Source organism: Eutrigla gurnardus (assembly GCF_963514095.1).
Source record: "Eutrigla gurnardus genome assembly, chromosome: 16".
In the NCBI taxonomy this organism is placed as follows: Eukaryota; Metazoa; Chordata; class Actinopteri; order Perciformes; family Triglidae; genus Eutrigla; species Eutrigla gurnardus.
Window position 1 is genome coordinate 6,287,159 of NC_139927.1, and position 27,519 is coordinate 6,314,677.

General features: G+C 42.4%; 4 protein-coding genes across 4 annotated transcripts; 3 read left to right on the forward strand and 1 right to left on the reverse strand.

Annotated features, from left to right (window-relative positions):
- The first annotated feature begins 996 nt into the window (after positions 1-996).
- Positions 997-6,573, forward strand: pgm3 (phosphoglucomutase 3). The gene is made up of 13 exons (XM_084031179.1): positions 997-1,136; positions 1,658-1,866; positions 2,080-2,264; positions 2,994-3,061; positions 3,140-3,273; positions 3,396-3,591; positions 3,880-4,037; positions 4,114-4,197; positions 4,277-4,375; positions 4,458-4,577; positions 4,667-4,789; positions 5,352-5,525; positions 5,605-6,573. The coding sequence occupies exons 2-13, from the start codon at positions 1,660-1,662 to the stop codon at positions 5,692-5,694; spliced, it is 1,638 nt and encodes a 545-aa protein (XP_083887305.1). The 5' UTR covers positions 997-1,136; positions 1,658-1,659; the 3' UTR covers positions 5,695-6,573.
- A 217-nt stretch (positions 6,574-6,790) lies between these two features.
- On the reverse strand, positions 6,791-10,509 carry ngs (notochord granular surface; the record flags this gene model as incomplete). Its single annotated transcript, XM_084030926.1, is given in 14 exon segments — positions 6,791-6,956; positions 7,336-7,620; positions 7,761-7,885; positions 7,996-8,106; positions 8,195-8,305; positions 8,466-8,600; positions 8,846-8,941; positions 9,039-9,158; positions 9,238-9,387; positions 9,501-9,663; positions 10,143-10,346; positions 10,348-10,417; positions 10,420-10,456; positions 10,459-10,509. Coding segments are annotated over 14 exon segments (1,752 nt in total). The 3' UTR covers positions 6,791-6,862.
- Positions 10,510-10,757: 248 nt separating this feature from the next.
- Positions 10,758-16,986, forward strand: ccnc (cyclin C). The gene is made up of 12 exons (XM_084030220.1): positions 10,758-10,893; positions 11,246-11,352; positions 11,455-11,539; positions 11,651-11,720; positions 11,842-11,893; positions 12,005-12,060; positions 13,509-13,544; positions 13,640-13,731; positions 13,828-13,895; positions 13,997-14,076; positions 14,845-14,963; positions 15,071-16,986. The coding sequence occupies exons 1-12, from the start codon at positions 10,862-10,864 to the stop codon at positions 15,123-15,125; spliced, it is 852 nt and encodes a 283-aa protein (XP_083886346.1). The 5' UTR covers positions 10,758-10,861; the 3' UTR covers positions 15,126-16,986.
- A 1,098-nt stretch (positions 16,987-18,084) lies between these two features.
- On the forward strand, positions 18,085-26,874 carry faxca (failed axon connections homolog, metaxin like GST domain containing a). Its single transcript, XM_084030645.1, has 6 exons — positions 18,085-18,530; positions 21,056-21,191; positions 21,303-21,499; positions 21,698-21,915; positions 23,138-23,254; positions 24,522-26,874. Exons 1-6 carry the CDS (start codon positions 18,271-18,273, stop codon positions 24,827-24,829), a joined length of 1,236 nt encoding a protein of 411 aa, XP_083886771.1. The 5' UTR covers positions 18,085-18,270; the 3' UTR covers positions 24,830-26,874.
- Positions 26,875-27,519: the final 645 nt, after the last annotated feature.

Sequence of the window (27,519 nt, forward strand, 5' to 3'; positions counted from 1 at the left end):
ATAGGCCGATGAAAAAAAAAAATGAGAACCTCCTCGGGGGTGGAAAAAATAATCTTGGTGGAAATGTACGGAATGAAAATCAACACTCCATAGGTCGGTGAAATATCCCGTTTGGAGGGGGCATCGGGTTTGTCTTTCCTGCGGCGTCAGTGCATCACAAAAAACAGCTTTCAAAATAAAAGACTATGTAGTTCCTCGGTTAAATCCGTCGGAAATGCCACTTCAGATGCCGTGTGGTCCTCAGATCGACAGAAAATAAATGCGCACCGCTCCCCGGTGGTGTCGCCAGCACTGCGCAGCGCGAGATGCTCGGCAAACGGAAAAGGCAGAAGGGAATTTCCTTTTTCTCCTCCTCCCTCCTCCCCCCTCCTCACTGTCGTTTGTTTATTTATTCGGCCTATCTATACATCCATCTAGACTCAGCGGGTGCTCGGATAGTGTTGGATGACATGCATCCCACATCTCTTAAAGGGGATGTCACCGTGTAACTAAGGGGTTAAGATACGAACGTGACTGCTTAGTGTGCTGCTGCAACTGCATGCGGGCTTACATGCATCACACCGGCGTGCACGCTCAACATGCAGAGTGGCAGATGATGAAGGATGACACATTTTCTGCTGGCCTAGATTTTAGCAGACACTCTAATTTCCCAGATATGTCACGGCAGTGTTTAGATGTGTGCTTATGATCCGGGTTTTTAATTTGCCCTGTTAATGCTTTCCTTGGAGATATTTTTGCCTACAGTGGTTCGAAGCGGAATTGCAATAAATCATTTTTTTTTAATTTATTTTAGCAGCATGGATGAAAAATTAAATGAAAACATTTCATATAGAGAGTATACTGGGGAGGAATATTTTATTTATTTATTTTTTTCCACAATTTTTTTTATCAATTCTTTATTGAAAAATATAAAGTACAAAATTTACAATATATCATACACAATTATACAGAAACGTATACAAAGGATACAGATGATCACAACATTGCCAGGCGTTGGGGGGAAGGAATTCATGCACGCACGCTATGCGTACTTGCGTCACGTGACGTACGCGGAACTGCAGCCACGTCGTCAGCTGAAGAACCAGGAAGCGTTTAATTGACTACACTTCGCTGCCGAACAGCCAGAAAACAACTCAGTAAGTGAATTAAAACAACTCAATGCGCTTACATTGTTTTTCCTCGGGTTGCCGCTTACCTTCGGCGCCATTACGTCACCGCGTCGACGTATTTTCAGTTAGTTTTCAGTGAGTTAATGTGAAGTCAAAGTGAGTTGCTCTGTCATTCAATTTGATATGATTCATTTCATTGAGGTTCGGTCGGAGACAGACTGCTGCTGTAAATCTCCGCAGACTTTGCCCTCTCCTCGTCCTTTGATACGTTTATAAAAGCTTATTGTTATATTATCTTTTAATTAATCTAAATAAAAATAAATCTCTTGTATGTTTTCTAGGTGAAATCTTTCACATTCATATCAAAATGCTTCCTAATACATTAATAATAATATAAAGTGAAAAATAAACCTCTAATATTACTGTATTTTAAACTTACTGATACATTTTGGTCATACTCTACTTTAAATGAAGTAAACATTGTGTTATTAATATGTTTCTTCCAGCGACTGGTCTGATTTTAACGCCTTTTTAATAATGTGTTTCAGCGATGGCCCAGTTTGAAGAAGTATCCAAGCAGTCCGGTCTGCACCCGAAGCCCGTGGGGTTAATTCTGCAGTACGGCACCGCTGGTTTCAGGACCAACGCCAAACATCTGGACCACATCATGTTCAGGATGGGGCTGTTGGCCACGCTCCGCTCCAAAAAGACCAAAGCCACCATCGGGGTCATGGTCACTGCATCACACAACCCTGAGGTGAGAAACGCATTCAGAAATATTAACGTCTCTTTGTGACTTCCCCGTAAGATTGTAAATTCATATCCTGTGTTGCTATCTTGGATTATTGGTTTTATATTCGACCCATGTCCTTGTTTACAGGTTCAGCCTCTCCCTTGACTAATTAGATGTGATCCTACCAGTTTAAACAATAATGCTCCCTCCTTCTTCCTGTCTCTCTCACCTGGGTAGGAGGACAACGGGGTGAAGCTGGTTGATCCCATGGGGGAGATGGTGACGCCCACATGGGAGGTGTACGCCACCCAGCTGGCCAACGCGGAGCAGGAAGATTTGCTCGCTGCCCTGAAGAACATTATAGATAAGGAGGCTGTAAACATGAGCCAGGAGGCCTACGTGTTTGTGGGCAAAGACACCAGGTATGATATTCAGTCCTCTCCATACACCTGGGTCATCCAGGTCAGGCTGCTCTCACTCAGCTTTCGTATTAAAAAGTATGAAAAGTAAAGCACGATATTTTCGTATGACTTCCTACGTATTACACAGAGCCGAAGTCACGTAAACGATGCGCTTTATGCTGGTAGTTAGAGACCATCAGACCTAAACCTGCCCATAACCTTCGGGGGGTTTAGCTCAGGAGGTAGAGGAGGTTAGCCGGCGACCGCAAGATCGCCGGTTTGATCCCAGGCTCCTCCAATTCTAATCCTAAACTTGACTTTCACCCTAACCAACAAACGAAAGATCATATACATTCACTGAAGGATTAATATGAGAAGAAAATGCATATTTTTCGCTAGGAATGTCATCAAAACGTACTTTAATGCCGAAACAGCTTTAAAATGCTGCATTATGCTGCATTTTCCATTATGAATGAAAGGAATGGAAGCCATTTTTCACTGCAGGGAATCGCGCATGTGCACTCATTTTGATATTCATAGTATAAAACACGAAAAAATCGTGCATGACCACTAGTGTCATTTTGAAATTCGTAGGATAATACACGAAAAAAATTGAGAATACGTTGTCCAGGTAATGGTAGAGAAGGAACACACGGTTTTCTGTCTTTTTATGTCTCTTAAGTGTTTTATTGGCAGCTAATTATTTCACTCTCCAAAACACTAAAACACACACGTGTCCTTTAACTACAGAAGCAGCAGCGTCAGCCTTTCACAGGCTGTATTGGATGGAGTAGCTGCACTCGGTGGTCACAGCAAAGGTAGGCTTACTTACTCATTTTTTTTACGTACTTTTTCATTTCTATACCTTCTATAACACTCTCCTCTGATTCCATCAGACTACGGTTTAGTGACGACCCCACAGCTCCACTACATGGTTTGCTGTCAGAACACACAGGGCAAATATGGAGAAGCCACAGTGGAGGGATACTATAAGAAACTCAGCCAAGCTTTCATACAACTTACAAAGAATGTAAGAAATCGGGGTGTGTCAGGTGTTCTTGTGACTTCATTTATATATATTTTTTGCAATATATCCATCCATCCTGGAGCCAGTGCTTTCTCCTTACCGCCACGTTTTCTTTGCTCTGTTAGGCGTCTAATTGCACAGACGACCAGAAGCACCTCTCCGTGGACGGCGCTAACGGCATCGGGGCCCTAAAGGTGCGTGAGATGGAGAGTTACATCAAGAGGGAGCTGCATATATCGCTGTTCAATGACGGCAGTAGCGGAAAGCTCAACCACCAGTGTGGGGCTGACTTTGTCAAAGTGCAGCAAAAACCTCCAACAGGTGCGACTGTACTTTCTCGACTTCGCAACAGTGACAACAAAACAATACATTTTTCATAATATCATAGATGCAATGTTTGACCACAAGATGGAGACTGTTTATCAGCAAATTGCCCAAAAAATACTGACTACATGACATCTGTGCCAATTTCTGTGTCCTTATAAATGTTTTAACTTTTATTAGAGAAACCAAATAAATATATATGATCAAGAGAAAACTTGACTATAATAAAGATAGGTGCTGTTTTTAATTTACCACTTCCAACTTGTACCTCCCGTCTCTGTAAAGGCCTCAAGATGAACTCCGGGGAGCGTTGCTGTTCCTTTGACGGCGACGCCGACCGAATAGTTTACTACTACGCTGACGCCGAAGGCCAGTTTCACCTGCTGGATGGAGATAAAGTTGCCACTCTCATCAGCACGTTCCTTAAAGAGTTGATCACACAGGTAAACTCACACATGCAAACCAGGAAAAAGGCACATGTGAACATACTCAGTGAATATGTTGTTTCTGCTCGTACAGGCGGGTCTAGACTTGGAGATAGCAGTGGTGCAAACTGCTTATGCTAATGGAAGCTCAACAAACTACTTGGAAGACACTATGAAGGTGAGAAAACACAAGTGCGCTTTACAGAAATCTGTATTTTTTCGTTATATCGATAAGATCACGTGTTCATGTGATTTAGGTGATAGTGAGGTGTACGAAAACTGGAGTGAAGCACCTTCATCACGCCGCCCAGGAGTTTGATATCGGCGTGTACTTTGAGGCCAACGGTCATGGAACTGTGAGTACATCAGACCCACTTAAACAGATCAATAATATAAGCCATTCTTTTCTGTCACTAATGAATTATGTGATGCTGTCAGGTGTTATTCAGCGCGGCGGCTGAAGAGAAGATCCGGCAGCTCGCCGGGAACTCCGGCGCCGACGACGAGAGGAAGAGAGCAGCCGTCCTGCTGCAGAACACCATCAACGTCATCAACCAGGTTTCACTGAACCGTTAAGGCAAACACAGCAGTGTTATTACACCCACTTCTAGTTCTGACGTGTTGTTGTGTGTTTTAATCTTCTGAAGACTGTCGGCGATGCCATTTCTGACATGCTGCTGATCGAAGCCATATTAGCCATCAAGGGCATGACCGTCCATCAGTGGGACGCCATCTACTGTGACCTGCCAAACAGGCAGCTCAAAGTCAAGGTGCTTATTCATTTATGTATTATAATGTATAATCGTTGTGATAGTAAATCCTGTGGAACCGGAGAAGATAATCCAATCACCTGCCTCATGTTTTTTTGAAAGTGTGTGCACTTTTCCAAACAGTTTCCGATGGCGGCTTCTCGTTCTCGGATTGTTCTGTCATAAACCATCGGGTGGGTCAGGTTCTCAGAGTGCAGGGTCTGCTACAAATAAAACAGGCATTGAAAGCCCTTGATTTTAAGCGTTTTTAGAGTGTAGTTTTACATTTGAAAGAAAATATAGTTTACCTTGATTTAAGTAGAGCATAAACGGCATTTCAAGAGTGTGTAGCTTCCATACGGGGACGTATTTCTGAGTGAAACCAGAGAGGCAGGCAGGACATCACATGGGTTGTACCTGTGACTGCAGTGACCATAGACCTAGTAGGGTGTCAGTGTCTTGCTCAAGACTTTCAAAGACTCCAGGAGAAGAGTTTTCACTTCTAGTTGATCTCTTTTCTACATAATCGCTACTCCTATCAGTGCCACTTCCACTGTCTGATTTATTTATTTTTTTTCTGTAGGTGTCAGACCGCAGGGTGATAGACACCACAGATGCAGAGAGACGGGCAGTAAGCCCAGCAGGACTGCAGGAGGCCATCGACAGCTTAGTGAAGAAGTACAGACGGGCCCGCTCCTTCGTGAGGCCCTCCGGCACCGAGGACGTGGTGAGAGTTTACTCCGAGGCAGAAACGCAGGTGAGAATTCACTTTTGGACACGTTCCTCTCCTTTTGTGTTCGTCCTCTGATACATTCGGGTGTTGTATTGTGTTTCAGGAGAGCGCTGATGCCCTGGCACACGAAGTCAGCCTGGCGGTCTATCGTCTCGCTGGGGGAGTCGGGGGGGAACCCCAACCATTGCACTAGTAACACACACAATCACAATACACTGAATAATCAATTGGTGCTTTTATGAATGCATTCCCAGTTGACAACATTATTTTCTCTTTGTAATTTATCAGAAAAGCTCATGTTTGATCAGGTACCAGATGATTTTGTACTGTTAATTGTGGTTGGTACTTCACTCTGTTTCTCTGGATTTGTCTGTCGGTGTGAATATTTGAACACACAGGGAAATACAATGAAGGGGTTTTAAGCTACTTTAAGTAATGATACTCATGGCTTGTTATTGTATCCCAAACAGGCTGCCATTGCTTGTAAATTCGAATGACGCTCATAATAACACTTCATTTACAATAATTAAAACATAAATGGTCTTCACACACAAATCATGGGAGGATGAAGGATTCAATTTTCAGTTCTTATGTAACTTCCTCCTAATTGGAATCTTTTTGACCGGGTACTGTAGGTTACTCCTCTGCTTTTTGAGACAGAGAAATCACAGGTTTACACGAGGGGATTTGTAGCAATTGTTCTTCCTTTGAATGTCCGTTAGAAAGCCTTTGCTGCTTTCGAATATAGAATATAGAATAATTCCAGCCTTATTCTTTAATCATCTTTTTCGTAAATCAATCTAACAAGCTTTCTCTTTGGCCAAGTCTAGTTCGATGACAAGGATCAACTCAGTAACGCTACATGCGTCCCTAAATCTAACATCACAGCTGAGCAGTGGTGCAACGCTTCCCTGTGCTCTTATGTAACTTCCTCCTAATTGGAATCTTGTTGACCGGGTACTGTAGGTTACTCCTCTGCTTTTTGAAACAGAGAAATCACAGGTTTACACGAGGGGATTTGTAGAAATTGTTCTTCCTTTGAATGTCCGTTAGAAAGCCTTTGCTGCTTTCCTTTAAATAAATAAGGAAAAAGAAAAGTGTCTCTTTGGATTTAAACGAAAACCACGACTATGATTGCTTGTTGTTTATTTGGTTACTTTGCTGACACACAGGAGGATTAAACATTAAAAAAAGAACAGCAGTGAGGCTGACAAGGACTTAGAAGCAGGCAGAGCGGAGCGACTGGACACAGTGTGTAGCTTTCTTAATGTAAAGTCTCCATGGAGGAAAAAATCAATCGTTGAAATGACCGCATATAGTTTAGCAAAGGTCACTCGGTGAGATTTTGGTCGATAAATGCTCTATTCTACATCTGTGTTGTCAGCTGCTCCAGAAATGGTGATGGTGAGTTCCTGTGTGTCGCTCTCATACGTGTCCTCGTCTGTCTTAACTGATCTGGAGGAGGAAAAAAAGTTGAACCATATCAGGAAGAGAGATTCAGACTGAGATCAAAATTAAAATATTACTTAGTTTATTGGATAATCCCAAATTGTATTTAATAAAAGGCAATTTAAATAATATTTTTTTGTAAAGGAAAGTACTCAAATCAGGGAAACACAATATGTTTGCAATAGAAAAAGGAATAGAGAAGAAATTAGATAAATCAAAGCTTAACAAACAAAATGCAAAAACAAATCAAACAATATTGTTTGTATTTTAGGCCTCGATATGCATGTCATCTTTTCTAAATGTGGTTACAAGACGGAAGATGTGTCTGTGTTATATTTAAAACTGATTTGTACGTAGAACCTTGTTTATAGAGATGAGCCTCTACCTGATGAGGACGGTCTTCCTTTCAGAGGTCTCCGTTGCCTGCTCCTCTAAGTCTGTCTGGGTGTCTGATGAGGTCATCTCCACTCTGGCGACAGCCGGAGCTTTCTCAGCCACAGCGCTGGTCGGGCTGCTGGGGGCTTCGTCCAGCTTTGAAGGGGCCGAGCTATCGGAGACCAACGCTGAGGTAGCATGCATGCTAACACATGAGCTAAGACGCAGGCCTCCAGTTAGGGACAGAGTTTGGACCATAGTGCCCAGACGGCTGTCTTCGCCCTCAATCAGCTTCCTGGCAAATATACAGAGGGGAGTGAAGTTAGAATGCATAGGAAACGAAAAAAATACCCCGTGTGTCTTATAGTTTCTACTCGGTTTCAAGCAATCAGCTTTACACACAGTGGAAATGCCATGAGGTTATGTTTTGTTCACCTGTAGGTGGTGATCTCAATCTCCAGAGCCATCTTTGCATTGAGCAGGTCCTGGTATTCCCGCAGCAGCAGGGCAATCTTCTCCTTGGTCACCTTCAGATCCAGCTTAATCGCCTCTATGCGCTCCTGGTGCAATAGAAAGAATACAACCGGTTGGCTTTGTTTTCAGGAGTTTGAGGCCAGAGGATTACCAGAAACGGTCTTATAATCCTGCGATGGCATATCACATCAGTCACCTGCAAATCCTCCTTCTCCTTCTTGTATTTTTCCGCTGCATCACGAATCCGAGCCGCCAAATACTCGTTCTTTGTCCTCAGCGACTCCAGTTCACGTTCCTTGTTGAGGAGCTATACACACATAAACGGACACGGCTGTTTTATGCCACGAAACAGTAGCTAATGTGTCGCCATAACATAACCGAAAAATCATACTCACATCCTTCTTATAGCCTGTGATTTCCTGCCTCACATTTCGAACGCTTTGAACGCGTTTGTTGGAGACGCTGCTCAGGTCCTGAAACTTTGTCCCGTACCAAGTGTCCATTTCCTGGAGAACAATACATTATAACTGCCTAGTATAGCCTCTGTAGCCCAAATGCTAATGATCACAAATCAATGCTAACGTATTTCACAGTTCTGCCATGTGGTTGAAGACTGTTGTGCATTAGAGTTGTTGGAAGTGAACATCATTCATCGTTGTACTCTACCTGTAGGTTTTTGGCGGCAATGCTGTCATATTGAGACTGAATCTGTCTGAGCGCGGACGAGAGGTCAGGGAGGCCAAAGGTCAGGTCCACCTTGGAGGTCGCAGAGTAGATCTGCTGCATCAGCTCCTCAATTTCCTTTCAGTGGATCATAAACATACAGTGTTAGGAGAAGAGAGATGCAGCACTAAAGCAGAGTGGCCTGAACCTCAAATTTCTTCTTTCTTTTATAATGTAATTAAGATTTTTAGCAATATGTGGAAACTATGCAGTAATATGGAAACATTTCATGTTATTAAGGAAGGCTCATTAAACCACTCTGCTTATATGAGCCCTTCATGCCATGCTGATAATTGGCGGTTGCAGTGACGAGCATAAATTACCTCCTTGTGGACTCTCTGCAGGAAGGCCAGCTCGGCCTCCAGGTTTTCCAGCTGTTTCTCCAGCGCAATCCGTGCTGAGGTCGCTTTATCCACATCCTGGGGCATTGGAACACATCATGGTGAAGTAAAAGCCAGTTTTGTTCACAAGCTTTGAATTCTCTCTACATTCGAAGTTATGAAAACTGTTTCTTACCGGACGGAGATTCTCAATGTCGTGCTCCGTCTTTTTCCGGGCTTCCACAGCCTCGTCGTATCTGGCCTTCAGCACGTCCAGCTGGCCCAACATGGCCTCCTTGGCTGCCAAAGACATATCCTGCACGGATGAGATATACAATAGTCACAACAATCCACGATCTAAATACGTTGGGGTCAACAGATATGACCTCCCTCACCCTCTGGACTCTCATTTTCTCAGCGTCCCTGTTGAGCTCCCTCAGCTGAGACTCGTACAGCTGCCTGAGGCCTGATGGTCTGACATGGCGGCCCTTCAGGCCCTCAATCTCGGCCTCCAGCAGCTTGTTTTTTGACTCCAGTGTCCTCACCTACGAGTATAAATGCAGGGAAAAAGCAGATTGCAAAATTCAGATGTGAAGAAATTGGAATGATGATGACTTCGGTGACAGAGAACATGAGTAAATGTGAAAATGAGTCTCGCCTTTTCAATATACACTGCCAGGCGGTCGTTGAGGGCCACCATCTCCTGCCTCTCGGTGGTGCGGGTCATCATAAAGGCCTGGTTCTCTGCTGCAGCCGCATCCAGGTCCAGTTTTGGCCCGAGCCCCATAGACATACCGAAGCACAGCGGTCCCATACTCACGCTGTTGTAAAGAGGACCAGCAAAGAGTTTAGATAAATCGGTATTGATTTTTTTTCTGTGATTATGACTGTTATGCTTGAAACTGTAAAAACAATAATTAAATCTCAATAATTAAGTCTTAAATTTAAGTGAATTGAAGTCAACATTATGACTGGTTACCAGGGATAAAAATGATTGTACTTTACTTGAGTACTTTACCTTATACTTCTACCCTATTATATTTCAGAGGGAAGTTATGACTTACTAGTTGCAGATTCAGAGTACATCAGTACATCAGGTCAAATACATTATGGTGTATAATCATAAATAGAGATAATACTTAATTGATCCCATGCCTGGTGAAATTAACAAACTCCCTGGCAATATATTGAATTAAGCCCCATACCAGCTGCAACATTAAAATAACATGAATACATAATTACCCTCATAATGAAACATCATTCTGAAATGACATATTCTGCATACGAATACTTTTGATACCTGGTCACTCGAGCCTTGTTGGAGATGGCCCCGCGCCCCTTGGCCCCGCCACTCCGGGTGAAGCTGGCCGACCGGTGGCGCGCGTCCCTGCGGGTGGGAGAGGGACTCGACACCCGGAGCTGGTAGGCAGGAGGGGCCGCCAGGACGCCCTCGAAATGCCGGCGGTATGAAGACATCCTTTCTGGACTGCGGCTCATGGTGACGCTCCTGTAACTTCTGCAACTTCAACTGGACACTGGAGGGGAAATGGTCAGTCACATATTCTAGTCCGCGGCGGGGTCTTTATAGACTCCCATCAGCCCTGCCCTCAACATTACAGAGGAATGTTGTACCTTCCCAACCCAAGGGTGAATGATGCCACAAACATCTATCATCGAAACGTCAATTAACTTATTATAGGCGGTTGAAAGAATCTTAATTGTATAATGATGACGTGATGTGTTGACTCATCTGCATAGGAATGCAATCGGATCATTTTTAATTTAATTATATTATATATTTATTTTATTTATATATGTGTATGGAAATCTTTTGACGTTATAACGGCGGAACGGAAATGTCCGGAACCAATGTATTGAGTTCGCTGTCCTTCCCCGGGACGTTTTGTGATGTCACTCCAGCGTCTACTTGGCGTAACTACTTTACCTGTGTTGTCCGGTTCTTTGTAGGCAATTTATATCTATAAAACAAGTGTCCTCCTCTACCTCATCTTCATCGAAATGGCGGGAAACTTCTGGCAGAGTTCTCACTAGTAAGTTTGTATTAAAATGTGACGTGTTACGTCTTAATTTCGTAAAGCAGCGTTTGTGTTGTGAGGCCTAGCGTTAGCTGTGCGGCTACGCTAACGGCTTCTTCCGAACTGTTGCTTCGATATAAAATAATTTGAATAAAGGCAGAGAGAAAATAAAGACAGGAGCTGTTTTACGAGCTTAATAAGCTGCTAACTTTCTTTTATTTGTGTTAATTCTTTGCAATATTGGAGGCTAACAGTCGTGTGTGTTGATACTATTGTGCTACCCGCTAGCTTGGTTGATGACAGCTTCGATACCCGACGTAACTATGGTTGTGTTGAGCTAATATATTTTTTATTTAATTCGTAAAAGTCTGCAGTGGGTTCTGGACAAGCAGGACCTGATGAAAGAGCGCCAGAAGGATCTGAAGTTTCTCTCGGAAGAGGAGTACTGGAAGCTGCAGATTTTCTTTGCAAATGGTATTAAAACATCCTTTTCCTCAAACCAACGAGTATTGTTAACTAGATAATGAAGGGTTTTTTTTACATGAAGTTATTTAGTGTGTAATTCCGTGTTTTCAGTGATCCAGGCTTTGGGGGAACACCTGAAGCTGCGGCAGCAGGTCATTGCTACGGCAACTGTTTACTTCAAACGCTTCTACGCCAGGTATATCCTGTGGTATTAGAATACTTTGCTTGTAGTAATGTGTTTTTTTTTCTGTGACTAAATCCTACTTGTGCAAAGCTGATACATATTTATCTCCTCTTGTTTATTCAGGTATTCCCTGAAAAGTATAGACCCGGTGCTAATGGCTCCTACCTGTGTTTTCCTGGCTTCCAAAGTTGAGGTATGGCATTTTCTGTGTAGTCATTAAGACAAGGATTTCACACGAGTTAAACTTGTAGCTTCTGTTGTATTTGTACTCCGTCCTTCTGTCCTGAGCTCGTACTTTTTTTTTGTTCTTTCAGGAATTTGGAGTTGTGTCCAATACCCGGCTAATCTCTGCAGCAACATCTGTGTGTAAGTCGCCACGTTGACTAACATTTCCTATTCTGAAAATAGAACAAATCTCCCAGAATGTTTGCTTCTCCAGTCGAGACGGTGTGATTGTGTTTTGCTTTTCTCAAACAGTGAAAACAAGATTTTCTTACGCCTTTCCAAAGGAGTTCCCCTACAGAATGAATCATGTAAGTAACATGTCTATATAACAGTTCACATTTTAGTCATGTGGATACTGTTATCCAGAGTGACTTACACTAAATGTAATATACTTACTAGCTAAAGTTTAATGTGTTCATGCAAAGACAGAGCAAATCAATGGATATAATTCACCATTTTAAACCACGCAGATTACTACATGCTGGTGGATCAGCTAAGCTATGAATCAACCTGATTGTTTTCCTGCTTCCTCTGCTAAGTTATTTATGCACTGCCTTGCTACATTACAACATACCGAGAGCCCCTTACACTGTATCACAGTGTTGCCATGTCGGTTTGCATCAATACGCGAGATTCCACAGCTAATGTTCGCAAACCTCCGATGAAAATGTTTGTGCTGTGGGAGACGGCTACCCCCGCATGCGTTCCTTCTGCGCAGCATTTCTCACCGCGGTGTCCACCGTCGGTGTTTCATTTAATCAGCATCTCGACCCGGTTACCAGGACGTCACCGGGGATGTTCCTGACACGCCGCCTGTCTGAAAGCTGTGTAAACTATTATTTATAGTGAGCCACCGCGGAGCGATAAGGAGAGGGAGTGGTTCACACAGCAGGGAGTGAGTTAGCGGGCTGCTGCAACTCCGACATATAATTTCTCACATCCAACCTGCAGACAGAGTAACAGTGATTTAGACAAACGGGTGCAATACGACAATAATAGCAGTAGTATTGTTGAGGCTAATAAAAAAAGCATAATTTGTGAATGAGGAATGTTGTTCACAAGTGTAAAATGTAAACTTAAAAATATATATTCAAACGCAAACTATGTATTTTGGAGGATAATCAGTAAATATTTGAACTGAGTATAATTGAATCACTATGAATGAAACGTAATAAACTACCCAAGGACTACAATTTTCATTTTGTAAGTAAGTAGGTTTACAACAAGACCGTAGCCTCCAACACAAACATGATATTTTGCTGGCGTATAGTTTTTTCTATGGAGAATGTTGAATTGTTAAAGCCTCTGCCTCGAGTTGTATGAGTAAACATTATAACAAATCTGTTTAAATCTATACTCTACATCAATGTTTTCCTCAAGGCCTACTTCTAATTGGTGGATTTCTCTGATTTTCATATTGTTTATCTATTAAATAGGGTTTTGGTTCTATCTTTGCTCTGGAATTGTAAGAAGAATTAGTTTAAATGAGAGAAGAGTTTCATTGTTGGACAAGCTATTAGAAGGTAGAATGCCTTTTTTTCTGCCTATTTTCTGACATATTGAAGGCAAAGGATAAAAGAGTGAGCAGATGTGCCAAATATAAAATGGTATCACATAATCATAAGTGAATAATGTTTTAACTAACTGAATCCTATGAATTTCCCATGATTTCACTATGAAGAAGGTGTTATTTGTATTAAGGTTCAGTTTAACTGGTCTGATATGTTAAATACATGTATTTTTAATCTGTTTACAGATATTAGAATGTGAATTCTACCTTCTGGAGCTGATGGTGAGTACTTTGTGTCATTGCTATTTCACTGTAGGCTGCGTTTTGCTGGAGTAGATGCTTTGCTGCATGTCTTAAAGCTGAAATCTGTTTTTCAGGACTGCTGCCTGATCGTGTACCACCCCTACAGGCCGCTGTTGCAGTACGTGCAGGATATGGGACAGGAAGACATGCTGCTGCCTCTGGCCTGGTACGGTCTGTTTATAGTCGTCTGACATCCTTAAATACGATATTTAGCTGTTGCTGTTGGACTCACTCAGTGTCTGCTGTTATCTGTCTGAACCAGGCGGATAGTGAATGACACGTACAGGACGGATCTGTGTCTGCTCTACCCTCCCTTCATGATTGCCTTGGGTAAGATGTTTCCCCATGCATTTCTCATTGCTGCTGTTTAACGTGGTTACGAGCTCAAAACGAGATCTAGACGTAACGTGATCCTCTCAATCCTCCCACAGCCTGTCTGCATGTCGCCTGTGTGGTTCAGCAGAAAGACGCCCGGCAGTGGTTTGCTGAGCTTTCTGTCGACATGGACAAAGTAGGAACAGTTGCATTCTCCCAGTCTTCTTTTTGGTAACACTTTAGATTAGGGAACACATATTAACCATGAACTACTTTCTTATTAGCTTATTCTTATTAAGTGGTTTACAACAACTTCCTAACTCACTATCAATAAGCAGTGATTAGGAACTCACTCTCATTAGTTGTAGTAGTTGCAGAATAATGATCATGCAGAATAAGGCATTAGTAAGTGATTTATAATGGCTTAAAAACAGCCAATATGCTACTAATATGTATGCTAATAAGAAACTACTTCATGGTTAATGTGTTCCCTAATCTGAAGTGTTTTGGTGTTGTAGCTGTATATTAAACAACCTAAACAAACTAAACAACCTTCATGTATATTATTATACATATTTTAACATCAGGAAACGTATATATGTTGAAGTCTAGCAACGTGTGTCTATGACTGATTGATTCACTGTTGAATTCATGTAATTGGGGGATTATTCCGGAGGTGACCCCGATCACTGTATCTCTAGGAATCTCCTGTTTGAGAATGAAAGCTATTTATTATAAAGATTATTATTTTAGAGAGCATGCCTTTGTGTGTCATATTATTTTGATGCACTGATATTTTATAAAGATATGTAAGATTTTTTTAATATCATCATAAATGGACTTGGCTGCTTTGAACATACAATATATTCAGGGAGAGAACCGTATTTTACTTTTTGACTTTGTTTGTATTGAACAGCTGTGGACCCACATATAATAACTTAAGTTATGTTTGTTTTCTGTCAAGATCCTGGAGATTATACGTGTCATCCTGAAGCTCTATGACCAGTGGAAAAACTTTGATGACAGAAAAGAGATCGCTGCAGTGCTGAACAAAATGCCTAAACCCAAACCTCCTCCCAATAGGTAAATCTGACTCTGTTCTATGAATAATAAACATCTCATTGTTAAAATAAATCAGTAGGCTTCCTCTCAATGAACTGTATGTAATTATAACTTATATTTGTCTACAGTGACGGTGACCAGAGCTCCAATGGGAACCAAGGCAACTCCTACAGCCAATCCTAGCGTGGCGTCTGTTTCCGTGGGAATCCATAATGCTGACGTGAGGGGAGGATCTTTTTTTTTTTTTTTTTTTTTTTCACAAAGCACAACCTTTGTGACGTCAGCTGAAAGGAAATTCAGCCAACCAAGAAAACTCCCAACAAAACTCTTGAGAGCCACGTTGTCATTTTTCCCTTCTCTGATCATCGTGGGGTTCCGGATTGAGTGAGCAGCCACTGAAACGTCTCCGTGAGGCTCTGCACTCTGCTCCAGACTTGAAATGCACTCAAAACTGAGGAAGGTGAGGGAGGGAGCTGGGGATGTGCAGGGGGGGGGGGGGGGGGGGACACACTGATAGAACAGATGTGATTGTTCAGAAGAAACCTGCTTTAATGTCATTGTGATGATCCTGACATCCTTGAACAGCCGGGGAGGGAGTCCTTTAATGTGGCCCTCCGAGGGATTCAAGAAAACTTGATCATTAGTTGTGTGTGTGTGTGTGTGTGTGTGTGTGTGTGTGTGTGTGTGTGTGTGTGTGTGTGTGTGTGTGTGTGTGTGTGTGTGTGTGTGTGTGTGTGTGTGTGTGTGTGTGTGTGTGTGTGTGTGTGTGTGTGTGTGTGTGTGTGTGTGTGTGTGTGTGTGTGTGTGTGTGTGTGTGTGTGTGTGTGTGTGTGTGTGTGTGTGTGTGTGTGTGTGTGTGGTTACGATGAGTGGTCAATCTGGCTGGGTTTTCATTCCTCAGGGACTTTAGCAGTCTTCTCTGTAAAATGATTTGATCCTGTGTGGATCCTACTTGATATGACCCTGTGCAGCTGTGATGTGATTGGATCCCCCAAACCCCTTGATCATACGACAGGAAAAATCCCAGAAGAGGCTCCCCGTTTATGGTCGAAATCCTTTGAATACAATGATGTACTATTTTGAATCTTTACAGCTACACCACCTTCATTCCTTCCCTCTTCCATTTTTGTAAATAGCTTTGTAATTCTATTCATGTTATCTTTCATATTTGGGCTCAATTAAGGAAACCTAAATGGAAATCGTGAGCTGATTTAGTTTTGTGCTTCAGAGAAAAGGGCCCCGTTTTGTTTCACTGTCGTCATTCTGTTTGTCTATCTTCATTTTACTGCGATTACTGTTTCGTTAATTCTGCTTTGGTTGTAGAATAATTTTGTGTTTTTGAAAAACTTTTGTTTTTAATTTTCAAGAAAGGTGTTTTTTTTTTTTTTTAAACTAAATGCAAATTACAATCGTTCTAGATTTGTCTGCAAACCTTTGGTTGTACATTCTTATTTCCAATCCACCATCTGACATCTATTTAATCACTGAATTGTGACAATATATGTGTGTAGATGTCTCCTATATTTTTGTGATATAATAGCTGTGTGTGGCTGTACTCAAAACAAGGTGCTCGAAAGCCTTACAAAATGAAAGCTGCTGGTTAGAGAGAACGTTGTTCATACAAGCACACCGTCAACTGTAAAAATGCTTTTTAGTGCTGGATGTCGTTGCATTTTTGGATGCTACGTTAACTCTTTTTCTTGGTGGCTTCCTGAATATCTAATTTTCTCACCATAGGGGAAACCTACGTCAAAAGGTACAAAAAACGTCACTTCCTCACACGGAGTGAAAGAGACGAGTGAAGCCACTTGGATGCAACCTCGTTCTGCTCTGCTGTCCGGTGTTTTCCTCCCCTTTAATGGGCTCCACCATTTCCATGAGTGTGCACATGAATGGTTGTGAAAATGCAAAGGGCCTCACTCTGCCTAAATAGTCTGGTGAAAACACATTGCCCTAATCTGTTTTATTACTTGAAATTCTCTGTTTATCATTATGGAGGATCATTTATGATAATAAAAATGTATGGTGTGCATAACAAAGCAGTTCAGTGCTGTTATTCAATCTGGACTTTGGGGAATCTTGTTACAAACGTCATGCTCAGTCCCCTTGCCCCACTTCAATGTCACGTCAGCGCCGTGGTAGGATCCCGTGTTGCAGAGAGAAATACTAAGTAATACGTTACATATTGGTGTTTTCACTGGAGTTAAACATGTATCTCCTGTTTGCGGTTGAGAAAATGTAAGTTAATCCACAGAATAGCATTAGAGGATGTGTTTACTTGTAGTTGTCTCTACTAGGTGGTGCCATGGGGCAAGCGGTCCCCGTGACGTCAATATGGCTCCGTGAAGCCAGCGGATAACACGTAACTGTAAGCTGGAGCATTTCCCCTTCAAAATAAAAGCAGAACGTTCAGATTTGTTTGAATAGTTAAACTGTAGTGAGACTGGTAGGTCGTATTCATGGTAGACAGTTTCACATGTTACATGTTGCTACAGCAACATGGGTGTAAATACAGTTAAATTACATATTTAGAACGATTGTGGCACAGCAAAGGGATGATGGATAACGTTGACCTTTTTCTGACATTGAAGCTGTAGAGGCGTGGTTGATTGTTTTTTTTCTTCTGGGCTTTATTGCTATTTTCAAATAGTGTACATATTATTTTGTTTTTAATGTAATACTCTTTTGCTTTGTTCATAGCTCGGCCAAAAAGAGTTATTTGTTTATCATTTTGTTGTTGTATGCCATGCATTTTACTCACAAAAATATTTTCTTGCTGGTTTTGATACATGTGTTATACAGTGAATGTAGTATCATGGTCCTGTTGTCTCTTTCTCTGAAGTTTTGCATTTTGTTAGACTCACTGAAACGTCTTACTATCTGTAACTGTAGTCAGATGTGTGTCTCCTGCGGTGCCGAGTCCAGGGTGAATTGACCTGGTAAGTAAAGCCCTAACATACCAACCATGTTAAAAACACATGGTATGCAGGAAGGAAGCTGTATTTACATTTTTGTGTATGTTTTCTTTGGCGTTTTTGAATTAGGCATACACCTGGATAGATTGTTGCCACTAATCAACCTTTACTTTGAAATGTAACCGGAAGCGGTGTTTATTTGTCTGACTTTGTGGTGGTGATAGGAGGGAGGCTACAGCCAGCGAGCTCCGAGCGGGCTGCGGAGGATGTCGACCCCGCTGCGGGGACAAGCTCCGGGCGGGACGCTCCTCGCCCAGTCGCCCGGCACCCGCCGGCCTCTGCGCCCACGAAGCCCCCGCCGATGAAGCCTCGAGCTGGCCGAGTGAGGCGGAAAGTGGCCGGAGACGGACAGCATGTACTGGCGCGTCGGCTTTGCCTGGACGCGGTCGTGTGTGGTTGATCTTGGCCAGAACCAGAGCTTCTTCACCGGCCTGCTGGGCGCCGATGAGCAGCTCTCGTTTTATGGGTGCATCGTCGCCTACCCACTGCAGGACTACGGCGGGATAATGTCAGCTTTGGGCTCGGACTCGTGGTGGCGGAAGACGCTGTATTTGACTGGAGGGGCTCTGCTCGCTGCCGCCGCTTATTTGCTGCACGAATTGCTTTCCATCAGGTACCAACAACACGGAGAGGCTGTCAGAGGAGTCGCTGCAGGAGCTGCTCAGGCTGCTCAGGCCAGATCAGTCTGAAAACACACTGCTGGTTTTAGTCTGTTCACATTTTCACCCCAAATCGCTGAGGTCGGCTGCGTTTTCTCTGGGATTTGATATTAGTGGATCTTGTCGGGCTGGGCGGGGTGAGAGCGGAGACGGTGGGGGAATAAGGAATCGTGAGTGGGTGGATTGTGATGTAACTGAACCCTCCACCACCCCCCAACTCACACACAAACACACACACACAAAGGCATTAGGACATTTACATCTTTATTGGCTTTTATTTTGAGGATTAATGCCAACAGAGACCACACTGTAAAGGTCGTGGTTTATTTATTTTAACATGATAATGGCTAATAAAGAGAGGTTGTAGTTTGTAGGCCTATCCCAAACAGCTCTCTTGTCATTTGACATTTTAGACGACGGGTCACATCCATTTCTCCGTTTCTCAAGGACGAAATGACAGGAAGCTTACTGGTTCAGCTGGTGTTTGCTTTATTGTAATAACGCCTCCCCCACCGCCTTTCACCTCTACACACACACACACGTCCCGGTGTTTGGTTTCAGTAAAAACACTGCGGTTATGTCAAAACCTTCAATGCAAACGGTCTGACGCCCCAAAAGAGAAGTCATACATCACTGACAAGCCTCTTTAGGAATATACAAATGATGTTCTGGTGAAGTTCTTATAGCTGACAGAGTGACATTCTGCTGTGTACCCGCCATAGCTGTCATCAATGCGGGGTCGATGTTTATACGGTGATAGAGGTTGTTTGTTGTCCCGTTAAATAGCCACCTTTCGGGGCATGTTTCCTCCCCAAGAGCGGTTGTTTTGGTTCCGGCTGACGTCAAATGTTCCAGCATTGTCCCCGGCTGTGTGCTATGCTGCATTGTAGGGAACCTTCATTCGATTACTGCACCGAAACCCGCCTGCCTCAGAGCGAGCGGGCATTTCAGCACCACTCTGAGATAGACAGCTCCTCGACTCTCAGGCTTGGTTTTCCACGTTTCAGCACTTCGCGCCGCGGACAGCTCCGTTTAATTCTCACGGGGCCTTGCTGCCCTTGCCCGTGCAATAGCCTCAGCGGCGTCCGTGTGAATGCACCAGCATCGTTCACAAGGGCACCATTACTTTGACATTGTAGCTTCCCCCCCTCCGCTTGGCTGGTATTAAAGGCCCAGGGCTGACAGTCACTCAGGGCCAGTTAAAGGACCCTGGTTGCAGATCATTGGATTTATTCAATTATTTGACACACACACACACACACACACACACACACACACACACACACACACACACACACACACACACACGTATCTTACCACACTGAGGTTAGCTACTCTGGATACAGGGGGAAACAGCTAGCCGGCCTCGCCAAGAAATAGTCTGACTCTCATTTACAGTTGGAGTTTTGCAAAAAAAAAAAAAAAAAAGAGTGCGATGTTATTTGTTAATTTGTCAGCTTTGTGGTGCTGGTAGACAGATTTTGTTACCAGTAGAGAGAGGTTCCAGTTTTAAGGTTCATCTAAACTAACGGGCAGCTGGCTTTAGCGTTACAATTAGCTAATGACAGATGTGAGTGGTATCAGTCCTCTGAGGTTAATTGTGAAACGTGTAAATCCCCAAATATTTAGCTGTTCTTTTCAGTCCACTACAACCAGTACAAAGGGAGTCAAACTGAATTTGTGTTAGTTTGTAATATAAATGGAAATAACGAAGCTCTTAAAACTGGATTCTCCCTAAAATCCCCTCTACAAGACAGAACCACAACATAAATGATTCAATAATGATGGACTTGCTTACGTTAGTATTATGTGCTCCTGGGTGTTTTGGGCCCCTTCTGGTCTGTGGCATAAAGGGTTGTCTGGGTTGCCAGGTTGGTTATCCAGGCTAGCTTAAATTTAGCCATGGCTGGAGGTGAAATTATTAGGCAAATGATAACTTGATGGACAGAACATTAATCCTCAACGATAACTGATTAAGTCATTTTCATGCAGATTCAGTGGCTACAGCTTCCACTTCTAGTCTCCGTAAGAGCAAACTGAATATATTTGTTGTTTCTTCAAGCCTCTCCATCTGCATGATCTGCAGCTATTATCATTCGATTATATCCACTGCTGCTCTTAGTTGTAGTTCTATGTATTTCTATTATTGATACGGCTATGATTATCCTATTATATTTACGGCCACTATTAATACTTTTGTTAGACTGCTACTATCATTATAGCTGATGTGCTATTATTGTTTTTGCTGTCTCTCTGTCTTTAAATACAACCGGCTGATGCAGCCCACTAAAGGTTTCTACCGTTAAAGGGGAGGTTTTTCTTGCCACTGTCCCCCGGTTCTTCCTCATGAGGAAACGTTGGGTGCCTGTATGTTATAGGGCACGGTCCAGATCTGCTCATCACGAAGAGTCTGTTATGAATTGATTCTACATAAATTACTTGAATTGAAGTGAGCTCTGTCATTCTGTCCCCCACACAGAAAGGAGGAAGAGCTGGACTCTAAAAATGCTATCATACTCCATCAGTTCTCCAGGCCCAAAACTGGCGTCCCATCCCTGTCCCCTTTCTGCCTTAAGATGGAGACCTACCTCCGTATGGTTGACCTGCCCTACCAGGTACAGCTGTGGTTTTATGTCTGCTCCATCTGTTTGTCTTTTGTTCTCCTAAGATGACTTTCTGTGTGAGTGTCAGGATTCCTCTTAGTTTAAACCCCCTTTTTCTTGCAGAACTACTTTGATGGGAAGCTTTCACCACAAGGAAAGATGCCGTGGATCGAATACAACCAGGAGCAGGTGTGTGGTACCGAGTTCATCATCGACTTCCTGGAGGAGAGGCTGGGCGCGAGCCTCAACAAGAGCTTGACACCACAGGAGATGGCCGTGTCTCGCGCCATCACCAAAATGGTGGAGGAGCATTTCTACTGGTGAGGGGCCAGTGTAGTTTCCTTATAAGAAGCAGGAGTGGATATTTCTTTTCAAATTGATTCTTAAAACACATTTCTTTTTGTTAAATCTCATCTCATCTGATACTTTCTTTTTTAAATTTTAATCTAGCAGTACTTGAATATCCGTGAGATGTGTGTAGGTGTCTGTACAAATCCACACGTGGGTTTGTGTTGCAGGACAATAGCTTACTGTCAGTGGGTGGACAACCTGGAGGAGACCCAGAAGATGTTGTCGGTGAGCGGGCCACTGAGCGACCTGCTCAAGTGGATCCTGAGTCACCTGACCGGCGGGATCGTGAAGAGGGAGATGTATGGACACGGGATTGGGCGGTTCTCCGAGGACGAGGTTTACACCCTGATGGAGAAGGACATGCGTACCCTGGCTACTCTACTTGGTGAGAAATCTAAACATCATTTTTTGTCTTGTCGTTTGGAAGATTCATATCTATTATAATATATTTGTGGGAGGTTTTATGAACAACTTGGAGATGATTGTGTTGAGAAGATCAAAATAACCCAGTCGTTTACAATGTACAAGCCTTTAGTACACCACAATTAGTTTCCCTTCGCATTAATTTTCTAAAGTTAACTAGTCACTAGTTGTGTCACCTCTTGTTCACATAGTTTAGTCTGAAAGCAAAGTAACAGCTTTGTTATCAAAGTAGGACCATCGCAGTGGCTTTTCAATGTTTGCCATGAGAACTATAACAGGTTTGTACTTGTCGACAAATGGCACAATACTGACCTCCTGTGGTGGAAAGTCGGAATTGCAGGTTGAAATCGATGAATAACCTCTGGCAGTTTATAAGAGAGACAGATCTCAGAGCTGTGGTGGGATTGTTGTTCCATCACAAATGGTACTTAAAGGCATAAATCGACCTATAATGTCCTTTACGTTTCGGCCAGAAGTGATTGATGAATGGACAGCAGTGGACTATTATTAAGTATTACGATTTATTGAATTAAAAATCCGAATTAAAAAACTAAATAATAATAATTAAAATCATGAATTCAAAATCTGTCACGTAAAAGTGTGCAGTCATCAAGAAATTGTACTTAAAATGTAAAAGTACTCCCTCTACAGCCAAATGGGCTCTTAATTTATGTCATAATGATGTATTATAATAAAAGATTACTATCGTTGATGCAGTAACATGTACATTTTAATACATACAACTAATTCTACAGATTGTTATACTGATGGGTGGTTTATTTAACTGTATATCAAATGCAGTGTATTTTAAATGCTCGTTACATGTTATTAAATCATCATCTGCAAAGTATCTAATGACTGAAAGTCAATAAATGTAGTGAAGTCAAAACTACAATATTCCCTCTAAAATGTAGTGGATTAGAAGTAGAAAGTTGCATTACATTAAAACACTCAAGTAAAGTACAAGTAGGCCTACCTCAACATGAGGTACTAGTAAATGTACTTTCCACCACTAACCAAGCCAGCTCCCTGTTTCCAACATAATTAATATTATAAATCTAAATCCCGGCAAGAAAGCGAATAAGCACATTTCCTCCAAACTATTCCTTTAAAAGAACGTCTACACACGGATTGCTTTTGTGTACTTTTATTGACATATTTTACTTTTCTGTGTGCTGTCTCAGGTGACAAGAAGTATCTCATGGGCTCCAAGCTTTCAGCAGTAGATGCGGCAGTGTTCAGTCACCTGGCCCCCGCCATGTGGACGCTACCAGGAACACGGCCGGAGCAGCTGATCAAAGGTGAGTTCACCAAAATATCTCTATTTTTATAGAATATGTAGTATTTTATTTTTTATTTCTGTATAAAGTGAACCATTTTCTTCCTGAACTCATTTTGAGTGTACACACTCAGTCGGGTATTCAATGGCAATATTACAGGAGAAACCACATATTCATATTTGTAAATACATATTTTGCAATTTGAATAATAACTTGCCATGCAAAATATTATGCAGTTTGCTGCAGCAGAATGCGATATGAGCCGTGGACAGACAGAGGATGCACGCACACTCACTCACAGACGCATATAAACGCATGGTGGAGATTATGAGAATTCAAATTTAAGGAACAGATATCATTTTAATAATAACTTTTTAGTAAAAAAATAACAATGTGCGTGGCTGTATTAGTTAAGTTTGATACAGTATCCAAGAAAAAAAAAACCTCAACACAATGTAACCCTTAAAGACCCTCATTTAAAACACACACTTAGCTCATCGCAGAGCGATTTGTAAGCAAATGACCTTAATGCGCCACAAATCTCCTCTAATCACCCGTGTCCCCCCCCCTCGTGTTCACACATTCCTGATAATGTAATTTTAGGCTTCATCCTGCCATTCCTCAACTGAGGCACTGAGAGGCTCTGAACATTATCTACAGGATGTCCTCTGCCTCTAACATGCCTGGATCGAATGTCCCAGACATGCGTGATTGGGTTTAGGTCAGGAGACCTCGCCGGCCGGTCCATCACGGAGATAGCGTCGTCCTCAAGGAAGGTCATGGACACCCGGATGTGTGGGGACAGGCATTAAGTCAATCTCCAAGGATCAAGCTGTACTGAGAGGAGATAACGGCCTTGTCTAGGTGTCATACACAAACGACCTTGACCTCTTCTCCTGCTTGTACTGTACGGTCATTTCTCCAGAATAGTCAGACCACGCATAAATAATAATCTGATCTCATCAGAATATGTCTATTTTATTCTTTCTCCCTTTTTAATCATAATGTGTCCTCTAAGTAGTTATTGAGCCCCCAGTTTGGAAAACTCTGGACTAAGAACTCATGTTAGTGAGACCTACAATTTATGATTATTTATTGTTTTAATCTCCAAAAAAATCACAATTTCCATGAAAAAAAACATGTTTTTTTTCCAATCGGGGCTTGAAGTTGATTCATTAACCATCACAATTCTCAGGTCAAAACCATCGTGAATAACCACATAATTTCAGCTCTAATGTTAGCCGAGTTTAATCAACATCACATGTTCACTCTGCTGTCTCTCCTCCAGGTGAGCTCATCAACCTGGCCATGTACTGCGAGCGCATCCGCCGGCGATTCTGGCCCGAGTGGTTCGTGGACCTGGAGGACTTCTGCTACAGCGACACCGACGAGGGCAACGACTCGCCCTCCAAACTGCCCGACCTGGGCCTCTACTCCCGCACGGACACTTTCCAGGACGATACGCACCCGTCGCCCACTTCGCACACTCACACACCAAAGGACCCTCCGTCGCCCGACAGCGACCCCACAGGCCACTCGCTGTACGACTCGGACATGGACACGGAGTGCTCTGAAATGGACCAGCTCAAGTGTTGACACGACGTCCTCGCAGAGTAAACGACACATAAACGCACACCAACGGGAGGGAGCCGCATCCCACCTGTACACGGGGGTCCCCCCCCTACCTCTTTAAGCGGGAAATACCTGGGGAGGACTGTTGGTGTCTCACTGCAGTGGAGACGTCGAGGTCCAACATGCACACGGATGTGGAGGAATGATGGCAACTTGAGAAAAGAGAGGCAAGATTCAAGACCAGGAGTAAATGACGCCGCTGCTGAGAAACTCCTCCACGTGGTCGACATCATCGTCACGTCGCCCTGCGTGTGTGTGTGTGTCTGCGTGTGTGTGTGTGCGTGACCCCCGTCACCCCTCGTAGCAACTTGCACCGCCCAGCCTTTGTGTGTGTCTGTGACGAACTGAACCCTCAACGCCTTGTATTGATGTGACATCGACACGTAGGGAACTGTGCAGGGATTCATGTGAATGAAGTGTAAATATATAAATGGATCAGATTTATGAAATAGAATATTTGCTTATATATAAATAGCATAGATAACCTGCACACATAGAATCATCCCCGTCTGTCATATAGTGTAAATACCGTAGGTGTTTCTTGGATATGGACTCCGATCGTCTTGTGGTAGTCTTCATAAATACCCCGCTCTGCTGGTCTAGGATCAGTATGAGGAGCCCGCTGACCTCCTGTACTGCATGTATCTGTCTACACAACTGGGATAGTGCAGTAAAAGTTCATAGAAGACAACGGAGAGTAAACTGCAGTCTGCCATAAGCGCTTCTTAACGCCCAACCCCCCCCAAAAAAACCCACGTTAGAAGCATAATGTGTCCACATACATTGTCAGGTGCCTGTTTTGTTTGGATTGTCACTGAGGACGGTAGCTTTATGTTAAAATGGACATTCACGCATTGAGAGCGAGTCAAACAATCATGTAGAAATATATATATCTCTATATATATATATATATATAGATATATATAGTCTGAATGAAAGAGCATGGCTGGTACGTGCCAATGACCCTCCCTTTACACTTCACAAAGATAATCTTCATCTCTTAGCTGGCTTATTCTTTAAATATGATAATGCATCTTGTTTGTTGGTGCCTTGTTGCCAATTCATCCTGAAAAAGGCCTTTTTTTAAGTTTAAGTAAAGAATCAAGATGATGATGAGTTACGTCCGGTGTGTGATGGTTCAGTGCTGGTTTTATGTGTGTTTGTCACTCAGCAAATGCACATACATGTAGTGTGTTAAGGCTATAATGTGGATGGACGAGTCACACTCTGAGATGGCAGATATAATGTTCCTTTTATGTGTTTCAAAAATAGTAATGGCCAAAATATTGTTCGCAGATTTTTTTTTATCTAGTTGGACTCTCCTCGTGAGGATGCTGCACAAATATTTAATTTATAATTAAAGGAAAACTAGCATTAAGTAAGTCATTATGACTGCGGAGTTTTATGACAGTAACACTATGATGTCAATGATGTCAGCAGCATGAACATATATATAGTGATAGCATTTCCCTCCATGTGGCTGCAAATGAAAACAAATTAACTAAAAATATTTTATTTGGTGTCTTAAACCACATATTCTTGCCTTTAAAGCGTGTTTATTTATATCAGTGCCAGCGTATTACTTATGTTTTTATACGTCATGTTATTTCACCGTGTATTTATTTCACAGAGTTTATTTTTTATTGATTTTAACGGTGAATGTGCTTGAATTTAAGAAACAATAATAATTATTTTGCACTCTTCTTCTTCTTCTGTTTACACTCAGTTCTCCTTCTATGGCTGAGACTCTATCGAGTGGATTGATCTGTGTATGAGTGCAATACTGTAGATTCTCTGACTCCCATTGAACGAACTGCTGTTTTCACATTGCCGGTCATTGCTGTAATTGCATGCATGTCCATGTGTTGAGATGTCATGTGGTAAATGTTATATTCATATCATAATATCGATGTCATTGTGTTAAATATATTAAAGTCCCTCATCCGCTGCAAATTCTACCATCAGACGTAGAAAACTTTACTCCGCAGAGCTGAAACTATAAAAAAGACTATAAGAATATTGAGGTGAAATACCAAACTGACAGCTAGAGCTCAGATCAGCATGGCGAGGTCAGCCATCCTGCTGGTCAACTGCTCATCAGTGTCCCTCGTAACTTCATCTGTCTCAGTCTTCCTCAGCAGTTAGAGGTCAAGGGTCGGGGTTCAGCCCCGCAGTGTGATTTCTGCTTGTAGACCGTAGAAGCCATAATGTCTAGCGGTGTTTGTGTCTGTGCTGAAACACTTGTGAAATCTTGTCAAACTGTAAATAAGATAGCCGGGGGAGGGGAGTCAAATTAATATGCGAACATGATCTTAAAGAAATCACTCTGTACTTTAAAATGATTCTTATGAATGTATCATAGCTAGAGATAAAAAGCTGTATGAAAATGGATTCCTCATAATATTTCATTAAATATAGCTGTGGTATTTTCCTCTTGTTTTGCTTCAGTTATTGCGTTTATTGATGAAATGTGCATGAAAAGTTGTATGAGCATGTTTTTCCGAGCGCTAATTTAACAATCCCAAATATAAACGCCAATTTTTCTTTAAACACTTCTTTTTTTTCAACATTCTATAAAATTACATATTTTGGGAAAGTTTCTCATCATAGTTTCTCTTTTTTGGGGAAAGTATCTCTTTTTGGTGGAAGTTAAT